Raw genomic sequence first — 11,522 nt, 5'->3', positions numbered from 1 at the left:
CTGTTGCCTTATTTGACCTTATAGGAACGTTAATTTCCAGAAGACCTCCCCATCTCTTAATAAATTAATGATAAGTAGATACTATATATATATATATAATGATCTCTGTAATGTGGACCATATATTTCTTCACCGGGAGCGATGATTCGGCAGTTAGATATTCAATGATACAGTCTCGACTTTTAATCTGTCAAACGCCATCAGATAAATCTTATAATTAAAGATATACACTGAAATGATCACTGGTCTAATTGGTGATGGGCATTCCTGTAAAACTTATCACCCTGGAGGTCCCCCGGAACTTAATACACAAACCTTCAACTTAATTAATCTACAAGTTAAAGTGCACAATATTCAAGATTTCTAAAGTACACATTATTATCAATGGTAACGTTTTATCAACTTTTCAAGTGCGTTTTTTGCACTATTACTGTCAAATCGTACAGTGCTTGAACACTTTTTTGTACATGAACGGTTCTTTGTAGCTGTAGAACAAGCAATAACTAACTCGCTCAGGTTATGGGACCTATATTTCTCTAACCCTCCACAGTTTTTATGAGGTTAGAGAAATATATAGGTTCTATAACCTCTACAAGTTAGTTTCTTCTTGTTTTTCAACGATTTTATTTATTTATTTTTTGGTAAATTTTTTTTGTAAACATTAATTTTCAATCTAAAGTTGAAAATGATTTATTTGTCATGTAGTCTTATCATTTTCAACTTGAAAATAAATAAAATTGATAATAAAATTTCAAATTGAAAATTAATAAAAGAAAGTACACAGTACGATGAAACATAGCGCTAAGTAAGGTAATTTTCCTTTTTTTCCCTATATGATGTGAAACCTGTTATATATCAGTACAGAAACACGAGGCCAGAAGATCAGATTGGGACGTTGCACACGGCCTAATACAAGTGCATAGAACCCCACCCCTCGTCTTATCACCGTGTGAAGGTCCGGCCCTTCCTCAACGTTGTACTTCAGAAATAAATGAAATAGCAGGTCATAACTTTACAGACCTCTAAATGGCATAAAGCCCAAGATAGAGACTGTCCTCGCAGATTATCAATTTCAACTGTACAATGTACTTACTTTGTAAAAAGGAGAAAAAAAACTAGCGAAAAATGTTATCTTTTTTCACATGTATCATGCTTTAAGAACACGTGGAATCGGTTGTTGCAATCTTCGGTGAACCACAATTCCTATCTTTCTGTGTTTATCTCAAATTCATTACCCCAAATAAAATAAAACCCAATTGTTCATTGTCTCAAGTGCACATAAATAAAACAGCTTTAAAGTCTAGTTGTCGTAAATATCACAACCATCCTTTACCTGTTTAAAAAATAAATACGTGGATTCAGGAGGCATTAATGCTCGCTGAGTGTGTGAATGAGAAGTGAACCACGTGTTTTAAATAATTAACATAAAACGCATGAATCGACTTGGTAGTAGCTTAGTTGATTATATATATGTATATATATAGTGTGTGTACTACAGTGTCTTTTATCGGTAAATGCCGTGCACAGGTCGACACAGCATTCTGTGGGATTTACATGCAGCTCAGGTAAGTAACGTTAAGAATTGAAGCTACTTTTGGTCAGCTATCTCTGCTAACCATTGTATAGTGTTTAACCACTGGACTGGGCTCCGATTTATCTTGGTGAAAAATTCTCTGTGCAGATATATCCCTTTCTCACATCAGTATTCTGAAAAGAAGTGAAAGTTATTTTGTTCATTATGTTACTCAAGTATGTTATCCCCTACAAAGATATCACCTATAGTTGTATATATATATATATATATATATATATATATATATATATATATATATATATATAATTTTGAAATAAAATAAATATTAGATTTTCAAATTTGTAAAATATTTAATGAATTTTTTTCTATGACCAAGCATGTCTGTATATCTAATAAAAAATGTGAAATAGCTAAACGTGATGAAAGAGCACAACCATTACAACTTCTTGGGTGAAAATAGCAAATGTAATCCTTTAAATTTACAAAAACATCAAAATAGCAGAATATAATCTTTATAATTCCCAATAATGCTGCGTTAATGCCCCAGTACGTTGAATACACGGATTACCATCCCCAAATTTCCCAAAGATTATTTCACCGATGTTTCAAAATAGCAAAAATATCTAAAAATCACTTTCAGTGCAAAACATATTTAAAAAAAAAATGAAACTCCGCATTATAGAAAATGTTTATTCTCAATAGTTCTTTACGTATTTGTTTATTATTTCAATATCAATAGTTATTAAAGTGTTTTATTTATTATTCCAATCTTTTTTTATTTGTTTTTATCTGTGGTATTAATGATTAAATACAATACGAACTTGAAGGATAAAACCATTGTACAAAGTATTTTTAAGAGATTGTAATGAACAAGAAACATGACCATGTGTATTTAATAACTAAAAACAAACTTTAGTACCTATACCACAATTAAGGACTCCTTATATATCAGAGTGACCACTTTCAACCCAAATGTCAGAGTTGTTGATAAACAAGGGTTTAGTTGTGTATCTGTATATGGACCTGCTTTGATGAATTTACCACGGTTGTCTGTTTCATAGAAAGATCTGTTTGCTGCGGTTTTGTTCTTGTACTTTTATTTAAAAGTACAAGCGGTCAGAATGTCGGTCAATGACTCCATGACGTCACAAGAGGAGTGACTTATATGGACCGATAGTGACCATACTTCGCGGTCATAAGTTCAGTGCCCCTTTGAAATGTTATAATTTCCAACGTAAAGTCAGAAAAGGAATTAAAAGTGTATAAATAGGTACTAATTGTCTATTTTGGCTCATTGATGTCCAAAAAAAGACTGACCTCTTGCCTATCAATCTGAATTGTGGCCGTACTTGAAAACAGCAATCTGTAGCGTTGGGTGAACTAGGTAGAGGGCTGCTAACAGTTAACCATGATTGAAGATATCCAACACACCGTGTGACAGTTTAACATATTTTTTTTCATATTTCAGGTGTATCTTCTGAACAAAATTAGCTGAATGCACGCAAGGAAAACACGTTAATTATTCCTTCTTTATTTACATCTAAGTGAAGGCTTATTTAATACTCTCCACAAGTATCGGATTCCGAAATGCTATCCAATACCATAACACAGAAACTCTGCCTTTTATGACGGTTGTGAAACAAACATTTAGCCACAGAAAGCCACAAACAAACGGACTATGGCTGGACTATTTCATGTCTTTTTGACCTTTGACCCAGTGTTACCAACACTGTTCGTCATCGCTGTTGTGTTACTATACAGGTACTTATAAAACACCTATTAATCCTTTGTTTTGTTCTCGATATAATCATGATTGTCAGTATCAAATCAGTCTGATTTTTTTTTTCATTTTAGTTATCTTAACAACATATACTCTGTGTTCAACAAACTAAACATACCGGGGCCCAAGCCCAAATGGATTTTTGGGAATCTTGGTGACTTTAAAGACAAGGTATTTAGTTATATATATTGGTCTGTGTTGCAGTGATGTAATATTATGGATGAGATGTCATTATAATAAAGTGTTGTATTTTTCATTTCATCATTACTCTAAATCTGAAGAAGACAATTGGTTAAATTTGTATAAGAGTATCAAATCGATCACCATATGTACTTTTTTTGGAATGATAGTAATTCCAGACTTGCTTAAAATAGTATCATTAAATCGTAATTGCAGTTTCCTCTAGAAGTGTTCAAAGAATTGAGATTGAAGTTCGGAGATGTATTTGGGTGAGTCTATTTATGGTCATTCTTTGATCTTGTACCCCTAGAGACCCAAGTAATTCGATCCTCCTAGTACACGTCCATCAGAGACCGCTCTCTGAAACATTCTGGAAACTTAAATGTCTACCAAATTGTTTTGCAAGTCATTGATGATGCAAAAGACGTTCGCTATCATGGCGACGATAGCTGTAATGTGTGGATAGGTTGTCGGTATCACTTTACACGGCTGAGTAATTTATACATAGTGCTGGGGATATGATGTACTTTAAATATGCCTGCTAATTTATTGACATAGAAACATAAATACATATATTTGACACAGTTTATTTTTTTCCGATGAAGAAGAGAGACCAAAAAAAAAACTCAGTATGGGGTAAAAAATTTCGAGGGTAAACAAGGACTAAGATTTACAAGGGATCTGTTCTACTGCAACTTCTCTGGACGATCCGGACCGTGGTCCACGCGATCTAGTGATCAATATGTCGAGAGTACTTGAACAGTCTTATGTCAATACAGCCAAAGTTCTCGGCGTAGCTCAGTGCTTTTAGGACAGTAGAGACCCGCACTCTTATTAGAGGGGGCGTAGAATGTCTTCTTTATCTGCTATTGATACACTGCAGTATGATCACGTGTTGGGCAGAAATAAATATTAAGTTCTCATTCACAAACGTTTGGACCCATTGCCCAAATAAAAGAGCTTAGCATATATCGCAAGGAGATTTTGATATTAATGTTTGGAATTTATCTATAATAAAGCAAACCTATTTTTTATTGTCATATTCAGGTTTTTCGAGGGATTTAGACCAAGTATCGTAATCAGCGATCCAGAAATTGCAAAGCAAGTCCTTGTAAAGCATTTCGACAAATTCCATGTGCGACCGGTAAATTCTGATTCAATGAAATCTTGTTTCTAAAAATATATAATTTATTAATTTCCGAGGCAAGCCATCATGTTGAAGAAATTATTTTTCCTCTTCAGATCTACAATCCATTTGTGTATTACCCTGATAATCTCAGTTTACTCAATACATACGGCGACACGTGGCGGAGGCAGCGCTCTGTAGTGGCATCAGCCTTCAAGTCTGTAAATACAGCCCATGTAAGTGATTATACCGCCCCATCCTGAAAATTAGACAATGAAACAAAATACTAAGAAAGAAAGAATGTTTTTTTAATTGATGCAGTGTTTTGAGAGGCTGCAGCACTATTTAATCCGTACACTACATTCATTTTTAGGTCGTCAAATGTCTGAATCGAGTTGCCGATAAGTTGGTGAGCAAGCTGGAGGAAAGTGCGGCACACTGTCAAAACGGGTTTGATATCTCAAGGTATGCATCGTTTATTTATCATCTGCTTTTTATATACGAAAAGTACATGTCCTCCACCTATTTATAATTCAGTTATCTATAATAGCTATAAATGTATCGTTAAACTCTCGACAGTTTCAATCGCATATCACCGTAAGAGTGCTAGTCCACTATTCAGAGCAGGGTGTTGCCAATTTATAATTGGGCTTTGTGTTTCGATGCAGATGTTTATCTGTTTGAGTCATTAAAGCACTTTCACTGTGTAAACATGCACTAGAAGGCCCATGTCAGTGTTCTGGCCCCCCTCCATCACGGGCTGGTACGGGCGCACTCTAACACGAGATTCGCCGTGCCCCCAGTTGTAGGCGTGTTGGTCTTACTACAGGGCACCTGTTGACTTTAGTCTCTTCTGTCGGGATTTTGACACACGACAAGGGGGACAAGGACATAAAGACTGTCCTCATCAAATATAATGCGACATAAACATAGGGAACTTCCTAGTCAGCAAATAATGTCTCTTTGACAGTTTGAACATTAAATGATTCAATCATTAAATGCTAGCTTGACATTTGAGGTTAAGGATATTTTACATTTCTTGTCAAAGTGTAAAGGTCTGTGCCCTTTACATTTAAATTATTTTCATGTTAAAACATACGATATTTGAAAGATTTCCACATGCAATACAAACACTTCTTTTATATCTATATGGTTATTATTTTTTCCTCTCTTCAGCTTGATAGACAGATTCTCAGTAGATGCCTTCGCCTATGCAGCTTTCAACTATAACGTCAACAGCTTGGATGACGAGAATGCGACCCTTTATCGTTATATGAAGGCGTTTAATCATTCCTCTGCCGCTGACAATCCAGCAGCAGGTCTAGCCAGTAAGTAGAGGGGCATCCTAGCTTGTCGTGTAAATCATAGCAATGAAACTTGTCTAATCCGGATGCTATGTATTCCCAAATCTTGCCTAATCCCTTTCAGTCAATTCAATTGTTTTAAATGTCTAATCCGGAATGTTATCTTATGCGGACAATTTTGATGGAACCTTTGATGTCCGGTTTAGATAAGTTTTACAAGTAGTTTTAGATGTATAAAGTATTTTCATTTTGCCTTCCCTTTGGCCAGTAAGTTTACATTTATATTCAAACTCGTCACTTAAAAACTGTAGTTTAATAACCGCCAAGTATCTTCAAGGTTTTTTGTGGCCTATTGTAGGAGTTTATGAAAGCCTAACGCCATTCCTCAAAATATTTGACAAAGAACACGCAATGTTGCATGAACTCCACGTTAAAGAAATCAGAAAGTGCATTCAGCAAGAGCGAATAAGGGTAAGACATTTTAAGTGCAAGTTAACGTTTTATTTAGAAAGACCTATAACGCGACCACTCTTAGTGACGCTTCTCTTGCTTATTAGCAGCTGTCTGAACAAGATATGGATACAGCAGAGAAGAACCTCCTTCATCATATAATGCAGGGATCCGTTCAAGTTCTGGCGGAGGACGGTAAATGGTACAGACGAGGACTGACGGACGAAGATATTGTAGCTCACATTAATTCTCTGATCGGAGGGGGACTGGGGACCCTGAACGCCTCAATAGAATTCGTCATTCACATGCTGTCTGTCCATCCATCACTTCAACAGAAGCTTTATGAAAACATAATAGAAGTTTGTGGAAACGAGGTACAGGATCTTCCTCTATAATAAGAATAAAGCATTATTTAAAAGCTATACTTCTAAGACACCTAAAAAGCATACAAATACAAATATATTTTTTAAAGGAAAATCCAACTGATCAACAACTCAAAAACCTAGAGGAAATGGACAAATTTATTTTTGAAACACTTCGACTGCTGCCGTGTGCTCCGGGGTATGTATTTGCTAGTCATACAGGAAAAATTAAACAATGCGTATAACAGTACAAACGTTTAAACGAAGATCATTTGTTATTACAGTGTAGCCAGAACATGCACAGAGGACTGTGAAATCAATGGAATTCCGTTTAAAAAAGGATGGTTTGTAAGGATTATGTTATGCACACTGTACACCGATGATTCCGTGTTCCCTAATGCAGAAGTGTTTGATCCCGAGAGGTAACTAAATTTAAACAATAATTTCTCCTGGAAAAAGGGCTCTGTATAAAAAGTAGGAAATCGCAAAGATATTATAGCAAGAGCTAATTTCTTAACTTAATAAAACTTTATGCCTAGAAAAATCATATTTCATATTTTAAGTGGATTTGTTGGGTAATTTGTAGACCACCTATTCCCCTTAAATAAAGTAAATAAAATAAATTTTATCTTCAGGTTTTCCACAACGGAAAAAGAGAAGAGACACCCGTACGCATTCCTGCCGTCTGGACAGGGACCGCGGATGTGTCCTGGGTATAACATTGCTTTGTACCAAACAAAAGCATCATTAGTCAAGATCCTTAGAAAGTTTGTCATTGAAAGTTGTCCGAAAACAGTGGTACGTATACCTAACTCCCTATTCCACTTTTCATTTTAAAGTTTTATATCACTTATAAGATCAGAAAATTAGGATGTTCTTAAAATAATTCCAGGACCCACTTCCCACTGCCTTAAGACCAATGCTTTGTCCTAGAAACGGTGTGTTCATAAAACTACGAAATCGTAGTAAAACTCAGTGAAGAATTGTGATGGTTAAGCGGACAAAAAGACATACTCATTGCATGCCAAATACGCATGCTCGTATTTGGGCAGACCATAAGTCCTTCGAAGGAGCTTAACGTACAAGAAGGAGACCGGTCATACTCAGCTTTCCTGATCAATATTCACAGAGAATTATACTCCTCAAGTTTAATTCATTCAGAACTCCGTTGTTTTGAAATGTTACACATTAGTCCGTAGTGTGTGATAAATGCTCATGACTCTGTCTGTGTGAAGTAAACGCCATTTTCTCCACGGAGGTAATGTAGAATTTTTACTTTGTTGCCATATTGGGTCACTACTGTGATACAGAACTACGAAGTCGTATACGACAGATGTTGAAGAGGACCAGACGAACTGAATAGAAATCCACTGACATTTGTATGGTTTCATATGATTAATGTTTTATTCAGACTTCATGATCATTATATGTCCATGTTAACATGATTTCAGTGATGTATATGCATCAAAATGATATTTATTTGTTCAAAAATTTGTTATGCATGCATATTTTTAAGTGCAATTTAAAATCGAAATTAAATGTTTTGTTTAATGTTATTGATTTTTCTTATTATCTAAATGCTGGAATGAACAAATTGCTTAACTATTCTATTAAGGATTGGATATTTTACCAAAAGCATGAATACAGAACACAAAGATGGTCAACATCTACTTCCTTCTTACAGTTTTGTGCATAAGATATCAAAAATATATTCCGATCGATAAGCAGAAGCAAGTGTCTGCAAATCATGGTTGCATTTCATAGATGATACATGCGTATAGAATTCTCTGCTAATATTCTATTTCTTTCAGTATTACCATGAACATATACAATAGTAACAATTAAAGAAGTTGCCACGCAAAGTTTTAGAACAAACCGGAAATTTTCAATTTACTGAGTACTTAAATCCGATTCCTTAAGAAAATATCTAATACATTTTAACCATCAGGATTTGAACAAATTGGAGATATTCTCATAGGAATAGGGGAAAATGTCACTTTTCTCTTTGGTTTCGTTTACAGAATCCGATTTCCTTCTAAATTAACAATACTATTTGTATTGAAACTAAAAATAAGTACAAGTTGGAGAATGTAAAAACTGTCACAGATTCTGTTCTATAAATGATTGATCAACAATCAGCGCGACAGGTGTACATCATGATTTAACTTACTAAGAAGATTGTATGATTTTTTTTTTTATTTTGTGCCTTTTACATATTGTTCTAACATTTTCGTCTACTTAATCAAAAAACTCATTAGGTAGTTACCTTGTAACAATTATAAATAATTACTTCTTTTTTTTTTAATGTCAATCTCTTAATTATTCAAATAGAAAATGCTTGATATTTAACAATAATTACAGAGCAATACGTATACGTGTCCTTACTTCCGGTACAGCATGATTAAATTTTGTTGTGGAGTTTGTGCTTTGCTGAGATTTTAATGACACACTTCGAATTGCAGGTTGAAATGATCTAAGTGGGCCGTTCTCATCATAATAGAGATTCCAATAGCTTAACTACTGTACCTTTCTAACTCTAATTTACTATTAATTAAAATAAGCTTTTTATAGTGTTAGTTTATTGAAGGATACTTCATCAAAGCAAATGTTTAAGGATACCACTTCTATATTTTATTTTATTGGATTAAGCAAACAGTGAAAAACTTTTAAACACGAGACCCATGAACCATAACGTTCACCTGAGAAGCTTTAGATCTGCTGTTTTCTTATGCCTTCGTAATCGAAGATTCGGGGGCATATAGTTTTTGGCTTGTCCGTCTGTCTGTTTGTTTACTCAAATTTTACCTATTTTTTAATGATTGGAGCTAGGTTTTTACACTGTGAAATCACTAATTTTCGTGCTGGTTTAACTTTTTTGTTTTTGAGGTATAAAGCGACCCACGAGTTTATGTCCACCCCGAAATATAATTTTTCACATATATTACGACTCAGCAATTCTTCATCCACGAAATCAAATCCCCATGAACCAATACTTTTTCCTCAAGTCACGAAATTTTAACCCCACGAAAATATGTGATTTTACAATATTTTTGAGTAACAACTTTCTGACCGCTTGACCTAAGAGTTAACCTTCTTTTGTAACATTCTTACCAAACTTTAACCTTGCCCTTAAATTTTGGATGTTGGTGCTAGGGCTTTCATATGTCACACGCGTATTTCAGATGAAGATACCTTTCTTTTGGTACCAACATTTTTTACCTCATGATCTTGACCTTGATCTACTTTTAAAAACTTTACTTTGACCTATGTTAGAAAAACTGTAACCTTGGCCATGAGCTTCCTATGTATATCCATGCAATATTTTGACCCGATAATGGTATTATTTCCCCCTGACTAGCCCCATGGCTTCATGACCTAACCAAACTTGAATCTTACGACCTAAGGATTCTTTCATATTTATAGGACTACAATGTAATATGGCCTTGCTATTCTGAAAAAAGATTTTCCCCCTGCTACATGCCAATAGCATGTTTTATGAAAAAACTGATCTCTGGCCATCCGGGTTCTGTAATTAAAAAACAATTTATCAATACTATTTCGGAATGAATGCATATAAATATAATTAAGTGTAGTTCTGTTACTCTTATTTTTTTTAATAATGTAATATTCCCATGTAAAATTTGAATCTCGATATAAGCCCTACCCTAGCCCCAGGGGCTATTTAAATCTTCACAAAAGAGCCATAGGTGCCTCTCCGACGACACGGCCGACTCAAGAATTTATAAGGAAATCACCTGTTTCTATTTATAGATATACCATCAAACTATGTAATATGATTTGAGGACGAGTGTTATATTTTCATAGTTGCAAGTACGTCAAATGACAGTCATTTAATTTGTTCAATTCTCTAATTCCGAGACAAAAGATTTAGAAAATCAAGAAGAGTAAAACAAGTAGCTATGAATTTGCAAACTTTAGTAAAATAGTTTAGGACTGTCTTTTCCCGATATACTTTCAAAATGTGTATATTATAACTTTCTGAAATTATGTATTTTATAAAACGTAATAAACAAAAACGTAGAAAAAATACACAAAGAAAAAAAATTAAAAAAGCATAAATGAAAAAGATGTAGGGCTCGAACTCGCAGTCACCATATTTACATTCCAGCAATCATCCCACTGCGCCAACGAAGTCAATGACGTCGAATGGATAAATTTAAGACAGATTGCTGAATCTTACGATTATATGAGAAAAAAAATTGAATATATATTTTCATCATTTTCAATATGAAGACCACCTTTAACCAGAATGATCTAAATGTAATGAAGTGCAGTCATATCCAAATAAAATTATTCAAAAGTTGTTTTTCTGGTTAAGGGTGGTCTTTGGCAACAGTTTGTCATCTTTAGGTGAATACCTCAATATTTACTATATACTCCATACAAACTGAATAATTTTCATATTTATCATATGAGGGAACTATTAATATTGAAATATCATTATTGTGTGGTTTGGTTTTACGCATGTATAAACTACGATTGTATGACAAAATTTTGGTTAAACAATGAATTTAAGAAATCACTAGTAGAGTAGGCGAAAATGCCTATCAAATGCGCTATGGCTCTTTTAATATGAATATTCTAATCATGACCAAGAGGTTCTTTTGAGGAAGATTTTAAAATATTTTTACACGTATTTTCATCTAAAATGTTTTCCCCAGTGTGGCCCCACCAAAACTCCCGGGCGATAATTCAAACAAACTTAAATCTGCACTTCATGAGCGTGGTTACATATTTATTAATATGACTAATTATAGCCTTGTTG

General features: G+C 34.2%; 1 protein-coding gene across 4 annotated transcripts in view; it reads left to right on the top strand.

Moving 5' to 3' along the window:
• Positions 1–8,225, top strand: part of LOC133193481 (cytochrome P450 3A28-like) — a 39,296-nt gene extending 31,071 nt beyond the window's left edge. For 2 of the 4 annotated variants that reach the window (XM_061329449.1, XM_061329448.1), the window contains exons 2-14: positions 3,003–3,295; positions 3,389–3,485; positions 3,711–3,763; positions 4,542–4,638; positions 4,737–4,856; positions 4,994–5,085; positions 5,797–5,948; positions 6,283–6,395; positions 6,482–6,748; positions 6,847–6,935; positions 7,021–7,158; positions 7,372–7,534; positions 7,629–8,225. In XM_061329449.1, the coding sequence (XP_061185433.1) occupies positions 3,213–3,295; positions 3,389–3,485; positions 3,711–3,763; positions 4,542–4,638; positions 4,737–4,856; positions 4,994–5,085; positions 5,797–5,948; positions 6,283–6,395; positions 6,482–6,748; positions 6,847–6,935; positions 7,021–7,158; positions 7,372–7,534; positions 7,629–7,715 (1,551 nt within the window). In that variant the 5' untranslated portion in view covers positions 3,003–3,212 and the 3' untranslated portion in view covers positions 7,716–8,225. Of the gene's footprint in view, positions 1–1,318; positions 1,566–3,002; positions 3,296–3,388; positions 3,486–3,710; positions 3,764–4,541; positions 4,639–4,736; positions 4,857–4,993; positions 5,086–5,796; positions 5,949–6,282; positions 6,396–6,481; positions 6,749–6,846; positions 6,936–7,020; positions 7,159–7,371; positions 7,535–7,628 lie in introns of those variants that run through there. The other 2 variants (XM_061329450.1, XM_061329447.1) reach the window with 2 other exon arrangements.
• Positions 8,226–11,522: the final 3,297 nt, after the last annotated feature.

The sequence above is a fragment of the Saccostrea echinata genome, unplaced genomic scaffold (genome assembly GCF_033153115.1).
Source record: "Saccostrea echinata isolate AGI-Se365-2 ecotype Australia unplaced genomic scaffold, CSIRO_AGI_Sech_v1 ptg000027l, whole genome shotgun sequence".
Classification (NCBI taxonomy): domain Eukaryota; kingdom Metazoa; phylum Mollusca; class Bivalvia; order Ostreida; family Ostreidae; genus Saccostrea; species Saccostrea echinata.
The sequence above is the reverse complement of the archived record's forward strand: the minus strand, read 5'-3'. Positions and strand labels throughout refer to the sequence as shown.